This window comes from Emys orbicularis, chromosome 10 (assembly GCF_028017835.1).
Source record: "Emys orbicularis isolate rEmyOrb1 chromosome 10, rEmyOrb1.hap1, whole genome shotgun sequence".
Taxonomy (NCBI): domain Eukaryota; kingdom Metazoa; phylum Chordata; order Testudines; family Emydidae; genus Emys; species Emys orbicularis.
Window position 1 is genome coordinate 31,363,543 of NC_088692.1, and position 25,791 is coordinate 31,389,333.

The 25,791-nt window shown below is 51.2% G+C and overlaps 1 protein-coding gene across 1 annotated transcript; it reads right to left on the minus strand.

The window, feature by feature from the left end:
* Positions 1–1,623: 1,623 nt before the first annotated feature.
* Positions 1,624–14,700, minus strand: MSS51 (MSS51 mitochondrial translational activator). Its single transcript, XM_065412817.1, has 6 exons — positions 14,516–14,700; positions 13,671–13,826; positions 11,576–11,700; positions 10,201–10,764; positions 2,339–2,432; positions 1,624–1,852 (listed from the first exon to the last, which is right to left on the minus strand). The coding sequence occupies exons 1-6, from the start codon at positions 14,698–14,700 to the stop codon at positions 1,624–1,626; spliced, it is 1,353 nt and encodes a 450-aa protein (XP_065268889.1).
* Positions 14,701–25,791: the final 11,091 nt, after the last annotated feature.

Sequence of the window (25,791 nt, forward strand, 5' to 3'; positions counted from 1 at the left end):
ATGCACAGGGGCTCAGCCTGGGCCTAGGGAAGCAGGCTTGCCCTGGTGACACCAGCGCCCCCTTCTGTCTGTTCCAGGCAGGCAATGTGAAATATTTTTCTCTCTTGAATTTGTTCCTGCGGCCCCGTGCTCCTCGCATGTGAGAGGCCATTTCGGTGTGGGCCAGCTAAAGAGGGGGGCAGGGGCTGGCTTCCTTTCTTACAATGAAGCCCTTTTCAGAAATAAAGCTGTTGCTACTGGCTTCTCTTGAGTGTTTTTTTTTTTGTTTCTGTTGCTTCTCCCGTCCCTGCTCTGTGCCCCTGCTGGGGGTGTGTGTCACCTCCAGGGAGAGGGGTGTCTGGCCACGAGCCTGCTCCTGGGCCACGCCCCCCCCTTTCCCCACTATGCACCCTGGCTCAGGAGCGTGGCCATCACTGGCCCTGGAAGGCAACCACCACGGGGGAAGGGCAAATGGCTCTTTAGTGGACAGAAAGGATGCTTCTGCAATGCTGCACACGGCACCTAGCTGCACCAGCAATGGGTCCATGCGAGAGAGTGAGATGCATTCGCTGAGGCAGGCACCGCCAGGAAGAGATCCTGTCTGGGTATTGAGGTCACCAGCATCTCCCATGGCTGTGGCCCTCTGGGGTCCCTGAGGCAGAGGACACCACGAGAGTAGCAGGCTAATGGGGGGTGGATCTAACCATGCTCAAGGGGTGTTGCAGGCTGGGTCTAATGAAAAACCTGCCTTTCAGTGATGACAAGCCAGGGTCACAAATATCACTCCAGGGTTTCCCTCCTCCCCAGCCCCAAACTCCCAAGCCAGATGTGTTCACTACATGGCAATACCACCTCCAGACACATTCCAGAGCCCCAGGGAGCTAACTACCTGCCCCTTCCATGATCCAGATGTTCCTCTGGCCTAAGGGGACAACACCTTCCCCATGCGCCAAGTGGAGCTGCTGTAGCTCCTGGAAATGAACGGGTAGAATAAACAGGGTGAGGTTGTAACTTGGGCCCAGGCCCCAGAGACGGTGGCTCTTGGCTGGGTGCCCCGCCCTTGGTTGAGTGGGAGCAAGTGCCCGTTTGCATGCTGGGTGCCAGGGCAGGTTGGAAGCCTTTCCCCAGAGCCCCCCGTTGAGCTGAGACGGGCATTCTCACCTGTGGGCTAAGGTAGTAGCTGGGGAGCTGACACCAGGCACATGGACCCCCAAAGGCTGGCACCGGCAGTCAGGAGTAGCCACCCTGGATGCTGCCCTAGTAACTACATGCTTTATGATCCCGGCCTCCTTTGAGATCTGCTACTAGCTAGCACTATAGGAGAGCAAGACCCTGGTGATATTTATTATTACCTGGAAGGATCCTCTTCCATGTTGCTGATGCATCACTGTAACACACAGCCCTGTCCAGCAGAGGGCACTATCTGAAGTATGCTTTACAGCCCCCTGGAAAAGGCCCACCCACCTCCCAGGTCCCCTGCACTGCACAGCCCAAGCACGCAGCTCTCCTGCCTGGGCTCGAGCATGGAGATTCCCTGTCCAGTGCCGGCTGGGAGCCTGGGGAGGAGGGACTCAGGAGGAGCCCTGCACTCTGGCTGGGGAGGTGGCAGTAGCTGACAGCACGTATAGCAAAGGTGTCTCCTCTCTACTCCCCTCTGTCCTCAGCCCCATCTAACCCCCCCATGTCTGGCTCATCCGGGGTGCCAGCCAGCCCGTGGCACATGATGTAGTAGGCACTGCAGTAGATGGGTGACGTGTTGGGGTTGGAATAGACCTGCTCCGGCTTGAGAGAGGCGAAGGGATTGGCTCCGTAGCCTGTGATCTGGGTCTCCAGCTCTGTCAGGATTTTCAGGGAGTACTTCAGCTCCTGCTCGCTGTCGGGAGGGGATGGGGCACAGTTAGCACACTGCCAACCTCACCCCAGCCCTGATCCCCAGACACCTCCTGGGATTTGACCCCTGCTGGAGTAAAACACCAGGGCCCTGACACTGCACCAGGAGACTTGCAGTGTGAGCTTCCCCACAGCAGTGCCCCATCGGTGCCAGCTGGGACTCCAGCATCGTGAGCGTCCCCCACAGCAGTGCCCTGTCACTGCTCGCCAGGGCTCCAGCAGCACCACCGTCACTGCAGTGCTCTGACAGTGGCAGCTGCCAAAATGCTCCCTTAGCAGTTTAAAACAGAGTCAGGCGCTAATAGCCAAATACAGCCTGTTGTTATAAGGTGACTTGCAACAAGCTGACTGGTTCAGAAAGCAGACATCTCATGCAAATGACTGTCTGGAGGACTCTGGGGCACAGGACAGCAGAGTCCCACATGTACTCAGCCCCCCAAGGGAAAGCAGGGGGAAGGGCCTTTCTTACTTGTAGACGGTGAAAAGGGTGGGGATCTTGTAGTCCCGCAGCAGCAGCAGTGTGGGGAGCCAGCCTTCCATCACATCCAGGCAGGCATGTAATCCTGCAGAGGGAAGGACACCAGAAAGCTTTGGAGCCTGATCCCCTGCCCAGTGAGGCCAATAGCAGTCGTGCCTCTGGTGTCACTGGAAGCAGGTTGAGGCCCTTGCTGTGGTAGGTGCTGAAGCTGTGTGTGTGCTCATGCTCAGGCATATACGCACTGCCACCCCATTGTCCCATCCCCTGCATAGCATCATGTTTCCAGGAGGCCCTGTTCTCCCCGCCTTGCAAACAAGTAGCTCCCATGACTTCAATGTCTCCCACGAGGAGGGGCAGGCGCAACAAGCCCCTGGAGTTTTCTCAGCAGGGAGCGGTGACAAGGAATGCTGTTTATGCAGCTGCCTCGCCTGCCCCCAGCTAGGACACCCTGGATGGAATGAGCTGACTGGAGCGTGCAGTGTTTTGGGAGTGGGGGCTTGAGAAGCATTCCCAGCTTGTGAGCTATTGGGGATTTCACAGGCTCCCTCAGGCTCTACCAGGCCAGCCCCCTGCTTGCAGTGTTATTGTCCTGGTGCTAGCGTACGGCCAGCAAAATGCCATCATGGCACACCGGCATGCTGACTGTCTTCCTCCTATGGGAACATTGGATCCCAACATGATGCCAACAAGTTGATCCTGGAGGACACGGCGGGTCAGTCAATCCACAGTACCTTCAAACTGCTGTCTAAGGGATAATAAAAAGCCTTTGCACTGCTATACCTTTCCTTCCACGGCCCCAAAGCATGGTACAACACCTGTGAGATATCCCCATTTTACAGCTGGGGAAGCTGAGGCACAGAGCCATAGACCTTGCCCAGAGCCAAGACTAAAAGCCTGGGATCTTGACTCCCAGTTCTCTGTTCCAGCCAATAGCCTGTGCCTCTTATGCAATGATCTACATGGCTGCAAACAGAGGAAACCACAGGTATTTTTCATTGCTTGCAACTGATGCTTTTGTGTTGTGGTATTATTGAGTCTGTTTATTAACAACGCTAGATGCCTGCTTGATGCTTTGCAGACAGGTAGAATATGGCAGCTCGCTGCTCCATGGCTTTTACAGTCTAGCTCAGGCATGAGGCTCGGTCCATACTGAAACATTAGATTGGCGTAACTCCATCGGTCATGGGTGTGAAAACCACACCACTGACCGACATAGCTATGCTGACAAAACCCATAGTGGAGATGCAGCTTTGTCCACCATAGAGGGCTTCTGTCAACAGAGCTGACTTCGTTTGGGGAGGTGGTATTCCTAGACTGACAGAATCTCCTTCTGTCAGTGGAGGCTGCGTCTACACTATGAGGCTAGGCCAACATAGCTATCGTCTCCGTAGTGTAGACATACCAGCAAGGGGATGACCATGAACAGAGGGCCGTAGGCCCAGATCCTCAAAGGTACATAGGTGCCTTTGATTTCAGTCAGGTGCTTAAATACCTTTGAGGATCTGGGCCTTAATACTGAGAAACCAAGGGCTACAACAGAATAACATGTGCATGTGTGTGCGCACACACATGCCACCAAACCAGAATCTTTGGTAAAAGCCACCAGAGGGTGCCTAAATCCACAGCCTAGAAACACAACCCCCAAACCCAGAAGCACACCAGTTACATTCTCACCCAACCTTTGTAACCTACAACTAGGATTTTCCCCTTCCTCCACCTTACAACATGCACGCCCACCTCCCATAACGCATGTCTCTGCCCTCCACAAAGCACACCCCAGTCAGAAATGGCTGATTTGGATTGTTCTGAGTGTTGACCCAGTGCCATGTTGACAGGGCCGGCTCTAGGCACCAGCAAAACAAGCTGGTGCTTGGGGCGGCACATTTTTAGGGGCGGCACGGCCGGCACCAGAATGCCGCCCCTAAAAATGTGCCCCGGCCGCCCTAGCTCACCTCCGCTGCTGCCGCTTGCGCGCCACGGCCGGCGAAACAGCTGATTCACACGCCACTGCTCGCCCTCCCTCCCAGGCTCTCAAACCTGGAAGGGAGGGACAGGGAGATCCCGAGCGGCCGCGGCGCGCGAAACAGCTGATTCGCGCACCGCTGCTCCCCCTCCCTCCCAGGCTTGAGAGCCTGGGAGGGAGGGGGAGATCCCGAGCGGCCGCGGCGCGTGAAACAGCTGATTCGCGTGCCGCTGCTCACCCTCCCTCCCAGGTTTGAGAGCCTGGGAGGGAGGGGGAGACTCTGAGTGGCCGCGGCGCGCGCGCCGCTTCTCCCCCTCCCTCCTAGGCTTGAGAGCCTGGGGGGAGGAGGCAGGGCTGGGGATTTGGGGAAGGGGCGGAGCTGAGGCGGGGCCGGGGGTGGGGTAAGAAAAAAACGGGGGGGGGGGGGGCGGCCAAAATTGTTTCTGCTTGGGGTGGCAAAAATCCTAGAGCAGGCCCTGCATGTTGAAGAAGAGCATGCTTGTGCAGCGCAGGTTCTTTAGTGGATGGTTTGAGAGGGTAACATTGGACACTGTTTACTTAGCAATCTATAGCAGTATTGATCATTCTGGACAGTTATCGATCGCGGTCTTGTTATTTAGGTGCGGTAACAGGGGAGCTCCGAGATTGTGTTTTGTTCTTCCAGCAGTTGATGTTTGAGTTAAGGATGGTTCAGTGGTTAGGGCGCTAGTCTGGGACTTGGAAGATCTGAATTCAGTTCCCTGCTCTTCCACATACTCCCTGTGTGACCTTGGGGCACATTGCTTAGTCTATACTAGAAAGGCTTTGTTAATACAGCTATGCCAGTCAACCCTTCTAGTGAAAAACACAGCTTCCATTGACAAAAGAGTGCTATTGCCAGAATAGCTAATCCTAGTTCCCCAAATGAAATAAGCTACAACTGTGTTTGCACTAGGGCTTTTGCCACCCTAGGAAGATCATAAATAAAACCGCACTCCTAACCAACATTACCATACCAGCTAAATTTCTAGTCTAAACCTGGCCTCATTCTCTCTGTGCCTCAGTTCCCCTCTATAAAATGGGGATAAGAGCACTTCCCTACTTCACAGTGTGTGGGGCGGATAAAGCCATCCATATACCATGGCAATAGGGGCTGCATAACTAGATGGTTACGGTTGCATGTTTTGGGCTGAAGTACAGAGAAGAGGTTTCTGGCTGGCAGACATGGTTGTAGATGGCAAAAGCAGAGAGAGGACTTCACTAAAGGTTCCCTGGCTTGTTTTGGTTGGGTTGGTGATCGATTCAACTGAGCAACACAGTTCTTTGGTGGAACATGTAAGAGAGTCATTTAGGTCTGGTGTGATGAGGCATCTACCCCACACTCACCCTGCAAGGTTTAATGCAGGCCAGATGGGCCAATTAACCAATTAGGCAGTTAATTAAGGAGGTTCAACTGGGCAGGAATAGGCAGGGCCTATAAAGCCCAGGAGCTGGAAGGGGAAGAGGCTGCTGGGAAAAAGCAGACACTGCCAGAAGACATGGAGGAGCGAGTGGGGTGGGCAGGCTGCAGTCACTCCCTGGGAAAAGGGGAGGGGGCTTTGGGAACTGGTAGGCCCAGGAATAAAAGGGGAACCAGTAGTTAGAAGCAGCCCAGGGACAGAGCAGTTAGGTCTGGAAGAGATGGCCCAGGCTGCTGAGCTGAGGGTCCCTGGGCTGGAACCCACAGTAGATGGTGGGCCTGGGTTCCCCTTCCAGCCACTGGATGAGTGGCACTGAGGCAGTGACTATTGAGGAGCTAATCTTCCCCCCCCCCCAAAGGATAGAGACATGGCTGGAGGGCCAAGCCACAAAGAGGACATTGTGGTTCCTGAGGCTGTGAGAGGGGCTGCAGGCTGACAGCAGAGATGGAGTGATGGTGCACAAACCACAGACAGGGGGTCATAGGCCTTGAGTTAATCCCCAGAGTGACCAGGAGGTGGCGTCAGCCCAGCGGTGAGTGGTGCACCCTGCGACACCAGGTGAACTTTAAAACTCTAGGGCCACCTCTCTGCCTGGATAGCCCTCACACCCAACTCCAAACACCTTGCTGGCTTCTTGACCCCACTTACTGTGAACAGACTGTCAGGGCTTCTGCAGTTACCTCGCTCTTTGCCATCTGCCTCTGATTAGATCATTTCACAGCTCCCCATGCCACTGCCCCAGTCTTTTAGAAAAAGACTCCTAGCCCGCTGCGCTGCCCTGACAACACCCCTGCAATGAGTTAAAAACATTTGCCTGGATCCGACCCTTGCGTCCTCTCTCCTAAAGACTAAGCTCTGGATTACTCTATGTAGCACCTACTGGGACAGATATATTTTCCCCAGATGCATTCCATTTCCAGTAGCTCACGGACTTATTTAGTGATGATCTTAAAAGCACTTTTCCATAAACAGGCTTTCTGAAGCTCTCTCTTCACCCCACCCCCACACTTCCAGATTCAGAACTCGTTGCCTGAGCTAAACTCAGGGCTGATTTACTACAGCCCCAAACTGCCTTGCCATATCTTCACGGAGCGGGAAAGCAGCAGATCAGAGGGGTTCTAAAGGGCCAGATCCTCAGCTGACTCCAATGGAGTCAATGGAGTGGTGCTGATTTACACCTGATTTAGCTCCAGATCCCTCTGCAGAGGCTGCCTTTGCTCTCTGGGCTTAGCCTAGCACCATTTACTTCTGCAATAGGTTGTGCCATGTCTGTGCTTTCATATCCTAGGCCTTTCTCTTTCTTTTAAATAAAAGTGCTGATATGTTACAAACCCTTGTAATTCTCTGGCCATTTCTACGTGCTTGCGAGTATTTCCTGCCCTTTCCAGCCTCGATTGGCCAGTGCAGTGATGCAGGCCTCAGGCAGGCTATGCCGACTGTGAGGAGAGGCAGAGGCAAACCCATGCAATGGAGATAACCTGAAACTTTGTAAAGGAAACCCCCAAAATTAGGCAAGAACATAAATACGATGAAGTAACATCAAATACTTGTTTAGGAAAATAATAAACTGTAAATAACCATTGCAAGGAAAGAAACTTTGCCAACATGCTGTGTCACCCTCAGGGAGGACTCAACTCTTCCTCCCTCTGGCTACAAAGTCTAGTTTCACCCTGGCTGTCCTGACTTCTCCGGCTTGTGATGCTCCTTTGAGCCGATGCTGCTACAACCGTACCTCTTTCCAGCAGGTTCACCCACAAGCGACAGTGCCTCCCCGGACAGACATGCCTGTTCCTCCGGTGCCTAAACTTTATTCCCTCTGTCAGTGTCCCAGTGATCAACCTCACCGGTCACACGCTCTGTGCCCTGCACGGCTGGGCTCCTTGCACATGGCCCTTCATATCCAGCTTCCTCAGCAAATCTCCTTTTTACCCCAGTGCCACTGCCTTCTTTAACCGCCTTCCAATGGCCTCCTCTCCGGCAGAATCTGAGCCCCCTCCGCAGCTCGAGCTGCCCTCTCTCTGGGGGGTCTATCTCCCCACCAGGGCAGCATTCTGTGCTGCTGCATCACAGCTGCAGGCTCTAACGCTAAGCCCAACTGCAGCAGGGACTAGTGCTAGGGCCAGGGTAACTACGCCTTCAAACTTTCTAACCACTTGCAAACTTCCCTCCGGGCTGGATTCTCAGTTCAGAGACTGGGCTGATCCACAGGGTTCAGAGCGGGATGCGCAAGGCAGGAGAGGAGTCCCAATCTGATGATCTGATTCAGGCCTGTCTCCGCTTTCCAATAGACTGGGCTCCTGGTGACGTCCTAGGGTATCTAGAAAGCACACAGTGGGTCTGGCATACGCAGAGGGGGAAAGCGCACACCATTCTTGGCTGTGCTTGCTAGGGGGCAGCAGACATCTGGACTGAAATCTTGATAGCCTGGCTGAGCTGTGATATTAGGCCTATGAGATCCTGGCTATGTGGCACTTCCTGTGGCAGCTAGTCCCTAATGGCATATGGCAACAAAGTTAAAAAGCAATCTGACTAGGAGCTAACAAAGTACCTGGGTTTGCCTCCTCCTTTCCCAGGATATAGGCTACCACAGCCAGTGTCTGCAGTGTTGCTGAGCTCTTGGTTCATGTCATTGTCCCAGCAGAAGGCAAATGCAAGTCACAAGGAACTTGGTTGATGATAAGAGAGCACTGGCTCTCAAAAATCATATACTGTGGCATATATGAGGCAGCAATATCTAGTGGCTAGGGCAGGGCAGTGGGAGTCAGGACTCCAGGGTTCCAGTCCCAATTCTGCCACTGACTTGCTGTGTGCCCTTGGGAAAGTCAGTTAAAAAAACCAACACTTTGTGCCTCAGTTTCCCCATCTATACAATCCCTGCATTTTTAAAGTGTTTTGAGATCATCAGATCCAAGGCTCTCTATGTGTAAGCCATTATAAAGATGTTATGAGGAAATCTTCTGATCCTGGTTAAACACATGAAGGATCCAGCGAGTATGGTGCATTAAATACGAAAGCCTGTGGCACAATGCTTCGGAGCAGAGACATTTAAAAAAAAAAAAAAAAAAAAAAAAGGCAAGCCAAGCTCTAGGAGGAATATACACTAAGCAAGGCCGCCCTTTCCTAACACTGTCTTTTCGTACAAAAATGCTCCCAGCACATTCTAACACCTTGATGCTGAGTCACCATGTTGCCACATGAGCCTCAGTATGTCATTGACAATGGGTCAGTGCAACGACATCACGTTGTGTAAACCCAGGAGTCTCTAACTGTCCTGCTAAGCTGGGGTTGCAGGATGCAAGCTGACCCATGCAAAGTTGGACTATGCCATCAATTCCCAGCCCACAAAGCCCGGTGGGAATTCTTCTTGCATGGCGGAAAGGAACAGTTGAAATCTTTTCAGTCGTTCTGGCCTTTAACCCCCAGAGCCTCCTTGATATCACCATTGAGAAGATGTTGTCTTGGTGTCTCTCCCTTCTTTTTGCTTTATGTTGCCTGTAGTGGAGTGGCTGCCCCACTCCTGTATAACAGGGGTTAAAAGCAGCCAAGCTAGGCTGATTGGGGAAGCAGCCAAGCTGTGGCCAGCCCAATCAGGGCCCAGCTGGCCCTGATAAGAGGGCTGGGGGCCAGGAACTGGGAGGAGTCTCACTCTAGCCCTGGAGTGGGAAGGGCTAGCTGCCTGGGAGCAAGGTATCTGAAGCAGAGCAGAGCAGTGCTGGGGAAAAGAGCAAGAGGAGCTGGGGGGAGCTCCAGCCTGGTAAACCCCCAGGCTGCAGGCCTTGGCGAAGGCCTACAGAGGTACTGGGGCTGCAGAGGTGTAGCCCGGGGATAGGAAGAGCCAGGTGGTCCTACTCCATTGCCAATGGTGAGTGGCCATTACAGACTGCAGTTGCCCCAGTGAGCGGGGGCTAGATGATGACTGGCAGTAGTCACTGAGGCAAGGTGGGTATAGAGGGTTGGGGGTTCCCCTGGGAGGGGAGACCCAGAGCGTGGGGGTACTGCTGAGGAAGAACCCTGAGGTAAAGGGCACCGGGGTCCGGGAGGGACACGGGGCCAGTGGCAGGTGAGACATTGACCTGCAGAGAGTGCTCCATATGCTGGAAAAGAGCTAATTCCCAGATGACCAGCAGGAGGTGCTGTGCCAGTGGGTCTTCGCTTTGCTACATTGCCCCAAGTCCTTGTCAATCTGAGTGTCCCCTACCCTCTGGAAGTGGAGAAGGTCAGCAGGAGGAAACCCAGCCACGGGGTGTGGTGATAACAGAGGGTGCAGAAACAAGCTGCAGGAGAGGAGATTTGGGGGGAGGGGGAGCTGTCAGGGAGCAGCAGGAAATCTGAAGGGCAGCATTGATTGGGCCTAGAAGGAGGAACCCGAGGAGCGCTGCCCCAGATGGGCAGTATCAGTGGGGAGGGCAGCACCATTTGAGACAGTAGTTAGCCTCTGTCTGTGCACTCACCTGGATGAAAGCCCACCACAAGGTCTGGGCGGGCAGCCTGATGAGTCTCCACCTGTGATTCCCAGAAGTCAGGATAAAGCGACTTGTAGCTGCTGAGATAGACTCTTCCCCTGGGTCCGAACGCTGTCAGCGGAGGCCTCATGATGGGTCCATCTACCACATTGACTCCCACCATTACTACCTCGATGCCCTGGTGCCCAGGAAACACCCGTGTCAGCTCATCGTAATCTGTCACCCGGGTGTTGAGGGTCTCGATATGGGAAGCCCCTATGACATGCACCGTGACAGGCTTGGTATAGAGATCAATGCCGAAAGCATGCAGCGCCAAGCCGATGGTGATCGGCCTGGACTGGAAGTCTGTGGTCAGCCGTTTGACAGACTCCAGCAGCTCTCCCTCCTCTGGCTTTGGCTTCCCCACGTTGGCCCAGAGGATGTTCATATAACGCCCGGTCAGTATAGCGCTCAGCTTTTCTTCCAGGTGCTCCTGCATGGAGAACCAGTCTTCCCAGCTTTTCACCTCCTGTATGTGCTTTGTCCAGGTCGCCGTGGGGAATGGGATGTCACCTAGAAGGAGAACCCCAGAAATTCTCAGTTCAGTGCTGCAGACTTCCCCAGGCTGTACTGATCTTTTTCCCTGGATAAGGGTATCATCCCTTTAAAAAGACAGAGCTTGAAGCTCTGCCATTCAGCTTAACAGGAAGTGCTGAGCCCAGAGCAGCCCTGCCAGTGAACAAGGATATGTTGTGTGGTAATGAAGGGGAAACAATAGGGAGATGAAGGAGCTGACTGTATAACGGAAGTCTGAGCCATCAACTCTGTGAAGGATGTTGGAACCCCAGAGAACCCAGGAGTCTTCAAGCCAAACTAGGAGAGCAGCTGCAGGTATGCAGGACTCCACAAATCCCCTGAACAGTTGAGTGTATGAGGCCTAATGCAGAGACTGGAAGCCCCTGCAGCTATGAGTCTCTGTGTGTGTGTACAATTCCTGGATTCCCCCTAGCTAACACTCAGTGGTATCCAGACACCACCTTGCTTGGCTTCACAGCATGACAGGGCTCTGTCAGGCTTCAAAGACAGCCCTCAGTGCTTGTCACTGATATCATGGAAACCCAGGCAAGCCACAAAGGTCTGGGAGCTGGGGAGGGAACGTGAGCAGGTCTGGATAGAATCCACCATGAGACCCCAGGCCCAATTCCCTTCTTGGTGCAATCTTCTTACCATCTACTTGGAGGCTTGCTTCCTGCATGAGGCAGCAGACAGATGAATCTGCACTAAGACAGTCAAATGGCCTCTGGCTGCAGATGGCCCAGCCAGCTTTGACCCAGTCAAAGTGGACCCCTTGTCCCCTGCTGTTGAATGTAGGCAGCAAACCTACCTGTGAAGACGAGCCATTCTACCAGCCGGTCAAGAGCTACCAACCTCAGCTTCTTACACAACTTCTTGTGCACAGGCCAGTTGGCCCGTTGGCACTCTGAGTTGCAGTAATACACGTTCTGGCACCTAGAGGGAGCAGGAGAGAGGAGAAAGAATATGGTGCTCCACCAGGCAGCAAATTCAAGATACATCCTAGCACCTGATAGGAGAGGACCATCAGGAGTGAGCCTGAGAGAGCTGCCCCAAGGAGACCAATACTCAGTGCATGAGTTGATGGGCTCCCTCTGGACTGCACAGCATTCTTGCCCTCACCTATCCCTGCATGTGAACATGACATAAATACAAGAATTTGTTCCTGGGGTAACTTCATTGATCCATTGGGGTTACACCAGGGATTAGTTTGGCCTTGGTGCTGTTGCAATGTCTTTCAAAGGGGCTGGTAAGAACAGAGAGCTCCTCACTTAGCAGCTGTCGCCCACTGAGTTGGTACTGCCGCCTTCATGCAGAAGGCAGCCAGGCAGCATCATTGGAATCATGTACAAGCTTCCCACCAAGGGGCAGCTACGCCCCCTGTCCTCAGTTATACCCCCTGCAATATCTCATCCTCCACCCATGATAGCCAGAGAGTGCAGAGGTTTAGACACCGAGGGCCTGTTCTCACTGAAGTTAATGGAATGACTCCCATTGACTTTGGATCCGGTCCTGAGGAATTAAAAAAACAGATGCACCCAGCTGCTATTCAGAGGAGTAACCTCTATTATGGGGCCCCATTCAGAAGCCTAGCTAAGCCTCTATGTTAGAAGGAATTGTCCTCCTGTTCCCATAGATTAGGGTTACCATTCGTCCGGATTCCCCCGGACATGTCCGGCTTTTTGAGCTAAAAATAGCATCCGGGGGGAATTTGTAAATGTCCGGACTTCCCCACCCTGCAGAGAGCGCTCGGCTAACAGGGCAGCCGGCCGGATGGTGCCACTTACATGGGGCTCCGACAGCCAGAGAGAGCCCCTCCTCCGCTTTCCCTGCAGCAGAGATCCCTCCCTCTCTCCCTCCCTGCATTCGCAGATCGCCTCCGGCAGTCTGGAGCTCCTCCCCCGCTCCTCCTCCACTGCTGCCCAGCGTGCCGGGACGAACGGCTCAGGCCGTTCCTGAGCAAGTTCACAGAGACGTTAGGCGAAGGCCAACAACAAGGGGGCCCGGGGGTCGGAGAAGGGGCAGGGAGGTTTTGGAGGGGGCAGTCAAGAGACGGGGGGGGGGGGGGGTTGGGAGTTTGGGGGGGCTTTCTGGGGGGTGTGGATAAGGTTTTGGGCAGACAGGGTACAGGTAGGGGGTAGGATCCTAGGGGGGCAGTTAGGGTGGGGCGGTCTCAGGAGGGGGCAGTTAGGGGAAAAGGAACAGGGAGGCTTAGGTAGGGGGTGGGGTTCTGGAGGGCAGTTAGAAGCAGGGGTCCCAGGAGGGGGCAGTCAGGGGACAAGGAGCGGGGGGGTGTTTGGGAGTTCGGGGGGGGGCTGTCAGGTGGCAGGGGTGGGGAGAGGGATTGGAGCAGTCAGGGGACAGGGAGCAGAGGGGTTTAGATGGGTCGGGAGTTCTGGGGGGGGGCTATCAGGGGGTGGGGAGTGGTTGGATGGGGCGTGGGAGTCCCAGGGGTCTGTCTGGGGGTGTGGATAAGGGTTGGGGCAGTCAGGGTACAGGTCGGGGGTAGGGTCCTAGGGGGCCAGTGAGGATGGGGGGAGGGTCTCAGGAGGGGGCAGTCAGGGGACAAGAGGCAGGGAGGCTTAGGTAGGGGGTGGAGTCCTGGGGGGCAGTTAGGGGCAGGGGTCCCAGGAGGGGGCAGTCAGGGAGGGGACAAGGAGTGGGGGGAGGGTTGATTGTTCTGAGGGGGGTGGGAAGTGGGAGGGGCAGGGGCGGGGCTAGGGCAGGACAGGGGTGGGGCTAGGGCGGGGCTCCTCCTGTCCTCTTTTTTGCTTGCTGAAATATGGTAACCCTACCATAGATATTCTGGGAATATTTCCACTGAGGACAAGGGAAGGATCTTGCCTTATGCTATGGCTCAGTCCTTTATAGCCGCCCTCAGCCACACACTGGGTGCTGTTGAGTACCTTTTGCATCGCCGGAGGCTTCTGGGGTCAGGGAGGGCATCGGGGAGTTTCTTGCACTCAGCACAGAATTTGAAGGTGTCCTCCATTTTTTGAAACATGTCAAAATAAGTCCGGATCCCGAAATCCATCCCCAGCTTCTTCCCATCCATGGCAGACCTGCAGGAAAACAGCCAAAGTAGCAAAGTTGATGAAAGGCGAGCAGGGCACAACCCAACCTTGTCCTAGCGTAGTCCTTTCATAGCGACAAGACTGGCCCAAAGATGCTGTGTAATGGAAGATGTTAGCATCAGCTCAACTTGCAGGGGGGTACTGTATGCTGCTTCATCACTGCTGCAGTATGAATTCATTACCACAGCTTTGATGAGGGCTTCTGTTGTAGGGGCCAGCCCGAATGTTATCAATGCCCTGATGGAAGCTAGCAGAGACTGTCCTGATCGGATGCCTTTATCCATGCTTGGTATGATCAGAGACTGTTCTGAACTGAAGGGAAGTTATAGCCACATGTTGATATGAACTGGCAGGGCCAGGCCTCATCTGAGGACCTCTTAGGAGAGAGAACTTTATCCCTACTAGGGTATGAACCAACAGGGCATGATATTCTGATCCTTTGAGAACAAGGGAGTTTAACTTTCTTTTCACTGGAAGTGGCCCTATCAGTCCACCAAGCTCCCCTCTAGCCAAGGGGCACATAGTGTTTGCTTTGCTCTTTCCCTCAGGCCATCCAGCAGTCTCCCAGTGGCTAGTGGAGACAGTCCTAGAGGTGTCTGAGGTCGTGTGCCATGCGGGTGTTCAGATGGCAGCACACACCTTGTGCAGAAGCCACGGGGCACCCCGGCATTACTCACTTGTATTCGTCATAGCTCTTCATGTTGAGCTTCTTCAGGATGACCTGCGACAGACCAGGGACGTTGCTATCCATAGCTTGGAAGCCCAGGGAGTCCATGTTGTGGCTTGTAATTACTGGCTCTTCCGCAGGCTTCTTCTTGGAGTGGCTGGACTTGGAAGTCGCGCCCTTGTTTCTGTGGGCCATTTCTGTCAGTGCTGGAAATCGGGCAGGCTGGAAATAAGGAGAATGAATAAAGGAGAATAACTGCGGAGGTCTTGAACAGGCTCCCCCCATCTATCCCAGACTATGGTACCTGAGCTCTGGACACCTCTTCTTGGTATGCTGGAGATGTCCTCCCCACATAACGACCTGCAGGGAAAGCAGCAGGGTCTAGCATGCAAACGGCTGCGAGCCTGGTACTATTGTGTAGTGTGCCTTTCACCCCTAGGTGTGTTGCAGACAGGCAAGGGAGGCCGGTTTTGCTGGCTTGCAGATGCATGAGACAGCCACAAGGGGGCCTGTTGGTGCTCTGCTCTGCATATTCTCAGACCACAGGCTTTTTGATTCCATCCACTCCCTCAGGCGTTTGCCCTGACTGGCGTTATTCGCTAGTATCGCTACCTACCCCTCCAACAATGACTCGGCCACATTCTTGCTTGTGAAGGGAGCTGCTGTCCTCCCTCCTCTGCCGTGTTGCCCGTCCATTCTCTTGCCCCCTTGACAGAGGGCTGTAGATGCACTGCTTGCCTCTTGGCCGCTGGTGGAAATCAGCGTGGTGGCGCGTCTGTCATCGCTTAGCACAAGCTGCCAGCACTGACTGACTCAGCCTCTCAGATAGCTCTTGCTCTGGTTCCCCCACAGCGGCCGTGACCTCTCCTCTGAAGAGGATGCCAGCAGCAGCAGGAGGAGAGAAGGAAGCCCTTTCATCCTCTGGTTTTGCCTAGTCCTTTAACAGCAGACCCCCAAATCTGCTCTGGGCTGTGCGCAGGAGGCTCCCATGGCAATCAATGAGATGCATGTGCATCTCTGACCAGTACTAAGGGTAGCTCAGCAGGTGTCTTGACTAGCCAGTGGCACAAGACCATGTCAAATGTCCTCCAAGTTGGCACGCTGGTGAATGCAGTAGTGTTATTACCATAGCTGCACGCTGTGTGGGCAGACAGAGCCAGGGTGGGGTGACCCACGGTGTAAAGAACTGGTCCCACAAGAGGAGACACAGAAGGTGGAGGAGGACACAGGGTAGGAGGTCCTCAGGCTGGTTCTAGTTGGCACTGTTGGAAGGAAGTCTGCGCTACCGGTCTAGTGATCTGACAGGTTCAGGGAAGGATAAGCTTGTGGCCAAAACATGGGGGCTGGGAGTCAGGAGACCTGGGTTCTCTTCACATCTCTACCACGGACTCACTGAGCACAGGATGGCCCCTCTCTGTGCTTCACTTTCCCCATTTGTACAACAGGGGCGTGGTAATGATCTATCTTTCAGGAGTGTTTTTTAAAATTAATTTGCTAACATTTCTTGTAAGGTGCTTTGAGATCCTCAGCTCAGACAAGGGCGGTGTGTTTTTACTTCTAGATCAAAGGTTCAAACTTGGCCCAGCTCAGTAGTACAAAAGTTACCACCAGTTTCATACAGACCACACATCAGATGGTAGTGTCCATGGAAAGGTGCTCCTAACATCCAAGACACCACCATAATTGGCACTTGCAGCATTTGCCCCCTTTTGTGCAGTCCCAGCAGAGAAGACAAGAACTGAGTGAATAGAGTGAGCTCTCCTTGTTGGAACAGGTCCCTGCAGAGCAAGACTGGGGCACACTGGGGAGAGAGCTTACACTTTCCCTGCCTGTGTTGTACCTGCTCTGTTAGTAGAGAGAGGACTCCAGCTCCAGGGCTGGCAATCAGGCACATTTTCCCAGCACTGAACTTGCATAGACTAAGAAAAGGTGATCTGTACAGCGGGCTGGTTTCTCTTTATGATAAGTAAGTTCATTGCTGTTTCTCAACAGGGCCTGGAGATGCACGCAGAGGTCTGGCCTAGGGGAATAACTGCTGACAGGTGGACGGTGCCTGCCTTGCTTGCAAAGCTGGTTGAAAGCCAGGAAAATGCTTTCAGCCCAGCCAGCTGACCTGGTTGGCAAAGAACTGAGCCCTGCTGTCAGCCTTACAAGGGCCTGATTATGGTCCAGAGCCAGAGAAGGAACAAGTCTGGTACCCCCGATCTCCATTTGATGAGTATTAAATTCTAGGCTGTTGTTGTTCCGGCTTTATGCTCTACCCATAACCATAGCATCTGAGCACCTACCACGTTGCTCTTACAAAGTCAATCAGCCTAATTAGGAAATGCAAAGGGAAAACATTGATGCCACCATCAGCCAGTCCATGTTGTTTGGTTTGTCTCCAGATGGGACAGATCATGCTTGAACTTCATGGATACATAGGAGTTGGTGGTGCTATACACCGCGAAGGGAAGGGTGTTGGTGATGGCCATGGTCTCACCCCTTTTCCATACTAGCGGCAGCTAGCCCACGAGGGAGCATATGTTGAACCTACAAAAAGGAGGTCTAGCTGCTGCCTCTGAGCATGCTCTTCCCCCCCCCTCCACGTACATACATATACCAGCAGTGACATTCTGTCTACGTGTGCTCCACAGACAGAATTCTTCCTTCATGTGTGTGTGTACCAATGCACATGCTGCTAGTGTTTATAAGATACTTTTCTGCGCCGGCTCCAGGGACCTGAATCTTGTGGCATATAATAACCCAAGCTCAACAGAAGCCAGTGGTGGTGGAATGGTACAAATCACTCACCCAAGGGAGCAGGGCATGGATTCTATGTGTGGGGGTGGGAGGGAGTTTGCCAGCTGGATCACTCGGACTGCCTCCCACACCACTTGACAGATGCTTGATCTATTCCTGTACCAGACTGATTGCCTTTCCACCCCAGAGTAAAAAAAAAAAAGCACTTATGGAGATAGGGTGATGAGGAATAAAGGAGGAAAGCCAAGGGCAGCCATGCTCAAATGTCATGGGGCAAGAAGATAGACCCAGGAAAAAACACAACCACTACCAACACAAATCTGATAGCAGTGCTATTCTGGTCCTGGGTCACCATGTGGAGCCAGCCAATCAGCTATAGGACTGGCCAGAGACCTCCTAGGAATCAAGCCAAAAGCAATTATAATGGCAGGAGTGATTTCCATTAACTGTTTGCCCTGGAACTTTTCAGATCTTTTCAGTCCGTATTTTGCTCCCCAAGCATCCAAACATAGCTCCTCAAGCTAGCCACTGCTAGTCCCAAGACCCTGCTCCCCCCAGGAAATCGGTGGGTACATTAATACTCAAAGCACTCTTCCAACCCAGATCAACAAAATAGTTAAAAATGCTTCTCTCACTGAAACCCTCCTCACCTGGTCCTCAGCCCCATGCCGGCCAGGAGCTTGAGGTGTCCAAGCAGAGAGAAAATTGTGCTCAGCCCCTGAATATAGAGACCAGAGAAGGTTATTTCCCCTCCCCTTTGAATCCTCTTAGCCTGTTCCTTCATTCATTTGTAGCTCCATTTGTCAGAAGGGAAAAACAGGGAGAAATTTAATGGGTCTAAAAACTGCTTCAGCAGGAGGAACGTAAGAGAATGCTAAATGGAGGTGACGAAAGGGGGGAAGAAAGCAGTGAAGGGAGGGAATCTAAGGACCAAAGTAAACTTTGAGAAGTTAAACCATCCATTCCTTGAAATGACAACAGCTTACAAGGCAGACTAACCTTCTAGGTGCTTTTTCTTTGTTTCTTTCTTTCTTTCCCACTCCGTTGCTCTCTCCTTCGCTGTGGATTTGTCTTCGAGCTGCAGCTGCCTGCCTTCTCCTGGATTGTTTTCTGCTTCTAACTGCAGAAATGCTAGGCAGAACCTTGTGGTCTAAGAATATCCTGCCTACTCAGACCCTGTCAAGAATTACTTCTCACTGGGTAGAGTGACTGAGACACTGGGGCTTGGCTCTTAGGAGGCGCACGTGCAAAACTCTTATCAGGTCCTGACAACAGGAGCTCCAGGATCCTATGTCTCACCTGCCCCCTGCTGGAAAATATGGTATTATTCACTAACCCCATGCTAGGGAATACTGTGAATCACCCAATTCACCCCTATGCTGGATGATAGTATCACCTACCTGATCCCATCACTTCCACGTGGCTGGAATGTGTGTATCCCACCTCACCTCTCTGGAAGAGGACAGTGCATATCATCTACCCTATGCCACCCTTTCTCCATGGCCAATGATACTGTGCATCACCTGTTTCACCCCCACATCCCTCCATGCCTGAGGATGAGACTTGTAGGGCACCTGTGGCTCAGGAGCTGTGTATGCCTGTTAATTTGTTACTGTGTTTCCAGTGCAATATGGACACTAAAAAAATTATAGATGAGGAGGACATTCAGAGCCATGGATTTCCTTCTCCCCTGCTTTAGTATACTGCCCCTACAAGATGCTATCCACTCTGCTTTTGAGGATTCTAGTTTCTCACAGCTGTGTCACATGTCCTGTAAATCAGGTAGGGTGGTCACCTATGTGTCATGGAAATAAAGGATTATCTATCTATCTATCTATCTATCTATCTATCTATCTATCTATCTATCTATCTATCTAAATGCCAATAGTTCCATTCCTGGACCAAAGCCCTACATTTGTATTGCACTGTGTGATACTTCATGTAATTGTTGCTGAAATGGGGAACAAAATGCATTCTACTGTGTTACAAACTCTCACGAGTCTTGCAAGATTTGATATTTTTCTTAAGCTGCAGCTCATGGCATCATTTCATTATGTGAGAATCTCAGCTTTCTCTTTCTTTCTTTCTTTCAATTAAGCTTTAAGCCCTCAGGGTTGAAGAGAAAAGCTTGAAAGTGTGACCCTAAAGGTCAAATAAAAAGAATCCCAAATGTATTATTTTTTAAAATCTCGTGACTTTTAAGGCAATCTCATGATTTTCAGGGACTAATGAGTTTTGAATGCTTGGGGCTGGCTATAATGCTTCCATGGTGACTTGATATGGGATACAGCACATTGGACCCTAAGTAAGGGAATTCCTTAAACAATAGGGTCCACACTATAGGGTCGAGGGCAGTTCAAAAGCCCCAGATTGACTGGGAGCATTATAGAATAATGTGTTGATAGGCGAGGATGTGTGCCAGGCAAGGTCCCAGGGCATTCCCATGGCCCAGCCATGTGAACTCATACCTGTTCCCACAATGTCACTGTGTGAGGTCACAGCATGTTCCCATGGCACTGACAGGAGAGGACACAGGCATGTCAGAGTGGTTATATCCCGGGCGCCCTAAGCTGCATGAGGTTTTGCCCCTCAGGGCCCCGCGCAGCTAGAACCAAGGTCCTGCTCTGCTCCAATCAAAGTGACTGGCCAGTCTGCCCAGGGCTCTGGAGCTGGGCACAGTCCGCCTGCGCCAGTAACCAAAATGGCCGCCTGGGCCTCAGCCCCAGCTCAGGAGAGAGTCTCCCCGCCCCCTGCTGCCCACAACAAGCTTGGCGGCAGGAGAGGTGGAGTCAGAACACCGTCACGTGCCCTACGCTTCGGGCAAGGGGCGAGGCACGCGCGGGAGTAGGAACGGTTGCTACGGTTACGGAGGACGCGCCCCTGAAAGGTAGTCACTGACTCGCTCCTCCCCGTCCCAGCCGTAAGCGGTGAGTACCCCTCGCTCACGTCCCCGTACACCCGGGACCAGGGGTGACCCTACCTTGGGGTCTGCCCCCGTCATGTACACCCGGCGGGGAACCCCCGGGAACTGCCCTCTCTGGGTATCCCCCTGCCCCGGGAACCGGCCTCCATCGGGTATCCCCTGCCCTGGGAACTGCCCCCCCACCCCGGCTGTCCTCTCCCCCTACCGGGAACAGCCCTCTCTGGGTATCCCCCTGACCCGGGAACCGGCCTCCATCGGGTATCCCCCCCCACCTATCCCCTGCCCTGGGAACTGCCCCCCCCGGCTGTCCTCTCCCCCTACCGGGAACAGCCCCCTCTGGGTATCCCTCCCTCCTACCGCGGGAACTGCCCCCTCCAGGCTCTGGGTATCCTCTCCGGGCTATCCCCTGCCCCGGAAACCGGCCTCTACCGGGTATCCCCGCCTAGCCTATCCCCTGCCCTGGGAAGTTGGGAACTGCCCCCCCTCGCCCCCCGGTTGTCCCCTCCTCCTCCCGGGAACTGCCCACCTCTGGGTATCCCTCCCCCAGAAACTGCCCCCCCCATCCTCTCCTGGCTATCTCCTGCCCCGGGAACCGCCCCCCACCAGGTATCCCCTCCGCTCCTCCCCTTCCCCCAGGAACTCCCCCCCACCGGCTATCCCCATCCCTGGGAACTGCCCTCCGTTGGCTGTTCCCTCTCCCCTCCTGCCCTGGGAACTGCCTCTGGGTACCCCTTCCCTCCCTGCCTATCCCCTGCCACAGGAACTCCCCCTCCCACACACACACACTGGGTATCCCTGTCCCTGGGACCTGCCCTTCTTTGGGTATCCCTTCACCCCACTCTCCCTCCATAGCTAGATACATCACACAAACGTTTGACATGCTCCCCGTCCTGTACCATTTTGGGTTTATGCTTTCCATAAGACATTTTTCACTTTGAGCTTCACATTGAAGGGAACTGAACTGTAAAAAGTGTTTGTGTGATCAGTAAAACCATGTGCATTTTGTGATGTTTCAACATCCAGGTCTTGAATCTTATTAGAATGTGCCGTTTCTGTGTATCATTTACATTATTTTGAATTTGATTAGCTGGGAGAGGGGGTAGTTTTAGAGAAGGTAGAAGAGCTCACAACACAGGAATAGTGCTGCTGAGAGCATAACAAGAGGTTGTGCTGAGCTACTGCAAAACAGAGCCCAGAAGAAAGAGTATTGGTATGTTTAATTTTTTTCATTCCTTATTTCTGCAGAGACATGGCTGTTCTTTCTGGGCAGGCTAGTAAAAGAGGATCCCTTATATTGGCTCCACATTCTTCCATTGAGGCACCTCTGTCCCCAATCAAACCGGTACAGATCACAGTGTTGGAGGCACGTGACCTGGTAAAGGCTTCTGAAATGTCTCATCTTGTCTGGCATTAAATATATCTGGTTTAGTAAATGGGGCAGGCATGAACTTTTATACTGTAAACGCTTCAAAAACTTGGTGTGAGAACATAACACTAGTGAGCAATCTATAATGAAACCAGGACCTCAGTGTAACCCATAGTTACACAGCATGGTTCTCTGTTCCCCAGTAGTGGCTAGCTCATATGTAGAGTAACGGGTCTTGTTTTTCAGTCCAAAAATCTTGGGTTCAATCCCCACCGACAGCCCATCCAGGAATATTGCATTGCATAAACATTAATTTGAAACGTGGCCTGCTATGCCCCCTCTTGCATTACTATCAGTACTTTTAGTTAATTCTTTACAACAAAGTTTTCTAAGCAATGCATGATATAGGTCATATTCCTGTTTTGCTAACATGTTCTTTTTTTTTTTTTTTAATTCCACACCCTCCTTCCATCACCAACATAATATAGAGACAAATACTTATAAAAGAGTTGATTCTGATCTCAGTTACAGCAATGTAAATCTCAAATAACTCCACTGAAATTTGTGCCAGTTAACTAAAATCAAAATCTGGCCATTAATGGAGTCTATGTACCACATTACATTCCTGGCTGATCTTATTGACGTCTAGAGTAATTGTAACAACTCAGGAAAAAGACCTGGGTGTCACAGTGGACAGCACAATGAAAATTTCTGCTCATTATTTAGCAGCAGTCAGAAAAACAAATAAAATGGTAGAATGCATCTAGCTATCTGTCTAGGCATTTATACCATAGTATCAAAATACCTCTCATGCATTAATAGATTTACCCTTGCTATGTCTTTGTGCAGTAGGGAAGTATATAAAGGAATGAGATGGGAAATAATACTGAAAATATTAAATGTCATTATATAAATCAGTGGTACAACCTGAACTGGAATACTTCAGTTCTGGTCGCCCCCTCTCAAAAAGAAAATAGAAAGTATAGAGAGGGCTAAGAGATGGGGGGGGGGGGGGGGGAAGGAAATGTTAAGAGATACGTAAAAGCTTCCAGATGAAGGTACATAGAAGAAATTTGGGAATGTTTAGTTAGAGAGGAGATGAATAAGAGAGGACATGAGAAAGGAATACAGAATAATGAATGGTATAAAAAAGGTGTCTTCTCTTTAGCCTTTCTCTTAATGGATTAATAGGAGGCATTTAATGAAACTGAAAAACAGCAAATTTTAAACTGATAAAAGGATATATTGATTACACAATGCACAATGAAAGCTGGGGAGGCATCAGTTGGAAGTAACAGAGGAGGAGAAGGACCTCGGAGTATTGGTTGATCACTGGATGACTATGAGCCGCCAATGTGATATGGCCATGAAAAAAGCTAATGCGGTCTTGGGATGCATCAGGCAAGGTATTTCCAGTAGAGATAAGGAGGTGTTAGTACCATTATACAAGGCACTGGTGAGACCTCATCTGGAATACTGTGTACAGTTCTGGTCTCCCATGTTTAAGAAGGATGAATTCAAACTGGAAGAGGTTCAGAGAAGGGCTACTAGGATGATCCGAGGAATGGAAAGCCTGTCTTATGAAAGGAGATTCAAAGAATTGGCTTGTTTAACCTAACCAAAAGAAGGCTGAGGGGAGATATGATTGCTCTCTATAAATATATCAGAGGGATAATTACCAGGGAGGGAGAGGAATTATTTAAGCTCAGTACCAATGTGGACACAAGAACAAATGGATATAAACTGGACATCAGGAAATTTAGACTTGAAATTAGATGAAGGTTTCTAACCATCAGAGGAGTGAAGTTCTGGAACAGCCTTCCAAGGGGAGTAGTGGGGGCAAAAGATATATCTGGCTTCAAGACTAAGCTTGATAAGTTTATGGAGGGGATGGTATAATGGGATAGCCTAATTTTGGCAATTAATTCATCTTTGACTACTAGCAGTAAATATGCCCAATGGCTTCTGATTGGATGTTAGATGGGGTGGGATCTGAGTTACTACAGAGAATTCTTTCCTGGGTGTCTGGCTGGTGAGTCCTGCCCGCATGCTCAGGGTTTAGCTGATCGCCATATTTGGGGTCGGGAAGGAATTTTACTCCAGGGCAGATTGGCAGAAGCCTTGGGGGTTTTTCGCCTTCCTCTGCAGCATGGGGCACGGGTCACTTGCTGGAAGATTCTCTGCACCTTGAAGTCTTTAAACCATGATTTGAGGACTTCAATGGCTCAGACACAGGTTTGATACAGGAGTGGGTGGGTGAGATTCTGTGGCCTGCATTGTGCAGGAGGTCAGATTAGATGACCATAATGGTCCCTTCTGACCTTAAAGTCTATGATTCTATGATTACCGCAAAGTATCATTAGGCAAAATTGCTTAGCAGGATTCAAATAAAGATTTGGCTTATATGGATAAGAATTAAAGAAAAGTTTGGAGAGGATATCAGCCTTTGTTGGTCATAAGCCAACCTCTATCTTGAGAGGGTTAGGAAATATTTTCCCCTGTATTGAGGTTATATTATAATTGCCCACCTCATCATTTCTTGCACTGTCTTTGGGAGCATCTGCTCCTGGCCAGTGGCCACTGTCAGAGAAAAGCTGGTGAGTTAAATGGACCACTGGTCTGATATACTTTAGAATTTCCTATATTCCTATGTTTAAGAACACTGGTAAACACATGCTAAAAACTGTGCCCTTCTTTAAAGCTACTAGTGTAAAATTAATGAGTCTACAGAATCTAAATATTTCCAAAAAGCTTGCTAAAATTCCCACTAGATTTCAAGGAGTTCTTTAGCTGTACAGTATTCTAGAATTTCATATTAATGCAGCCATGCCATTTGTGAGCTACCTCCTCAGTTGTTTACAGAAATCAGAACCTTTCTTGAAATTATTATTATTATTCATTATTATGTTGCCTCTTTGGATGAAAGTCAGTGTAGTTATGCTTCTCTCCTCCTCCATGTTAATGAAGACTATTAGTTCTAAATGCCCCTACCACATCTGGGTGCTAGTAACCACTGGGGTGCTGCAGAGGGAGAGAATGAAGAAAAGAGGGTGAAATCTCAGTGAGACCAGAATTTTTCATCATAAACCCATTCTTGTGTGTGGAGTAACTGAAAAAAATCCTTCTTTTCCTTAGCTCAACCACCTTTTGTGGACAGCTCTGGTTGTGAGTAGTTTGAAATCTGCCTTTTGCAGTAGAATAAAATAATTAACCTATTGTTGGTTTGTGTTTGCCAGAAAGGTGTCAAAGGAGACACTCCAGTGACCTATGTGCGTGCAGAGTATAATGGTGTTATCCTGGGTGACTCCCTGAAAATTGATGTTTCTTCAGATGGGACAGTGAAATATAACTTCACCACTAGCTTTGAATACAACTCTGATGGGCCAAACTCTCTAGATGACATCGCACACAAACCCTTATTCTGTAAGTAACTGTCACTCTAACTGTCCATTTATATTTGCTCAGAATGAATCACTAGAGAATTGAAAGGAGCTCTGGCCGTGGGGATCTCTCACTGCTTCATCCCCATCTGCTCCTAGCAGGAGTCACTCATTAGAGAATGGAGTAGAAGCATCGCTGTGGGGAACTCTCAGCTTCTCTAGTCTCATCCTCTTCCAGCAGGACTTGCTTGAGAATGAAGTCTGAGCACTGGCTGTGGGAAACACTCAGCTATTCTATCCCCTTCAATCACTGGGGAATCAAGTAGGAGTGTTGGTTAAGAGCTAATATACTTTTTAAGCACCCTGAATGATCTCACTGTTTCCAACTGCTGTTTTATAGGTGATTGAGAAACATCACCAGATTCTATGTTTTTCCCCCCCAGTGACTGTGATTGAAGTTTTACCAAAGGAGAAGAAGCAGAAGGAGGAAAAGACTGTGGCTCTTGGTCAGGCTGTTGTGGACCTTCTACCTCTGCTGGAAGGTAGAATTCATACTGTGTCCACATCCACCTCTTGCTCTCACATAGCTTCTTCATTGTAGCTTCACTTCTGTTGACAAATAATACCTAGTGCTGTCTTTAGAAAGTTGGATTATATGGGGGGCAGATAGCACAGTTTTTCCATTCAGGGAGTGATTTCACTACAGGAGGGCTTCAGACTTTGTGCTGATTCTGTCTTTGTTTCTTCACAGGACAGTGTTCATTTAGAGCAACAGTTCCACTGCATCCAGTTCCTGGCTCTCCACTAGAGAGCCTTCGCCCAGATGCCAAGGTATTTAGAATTTACCAAGGACATTCACTCAATAATTCAACTAT

What these genes read in the sequence shown, in the direction of transcription:
- MSS51 (XM_065412817.1), bottom strand. Translation starts at nt 14,700, where the DNA reads ATGGCCCACAGAAACAAGGGCGCGACTTCCAAGTCCAGCCACTCCAAG. An exon ending in AGCCTCCGGCGATGCAAAAG is followed by an intron (nt 11,701 to 13,670) that starts GTACTCAACAGC and finishes TGCTCCCTCTAG; the next exon opens with GTGCCAGAACGTGTATTACT. An exon ending in AGAATGGCTCGTCTTCACAG is followed by an intron (nt 10,765 to 11,575) that starts GTAGGTTTGCTG and finishes TTCTCCTTCTAG; the next exon opens with GTGACATCCCATTCCCCACG.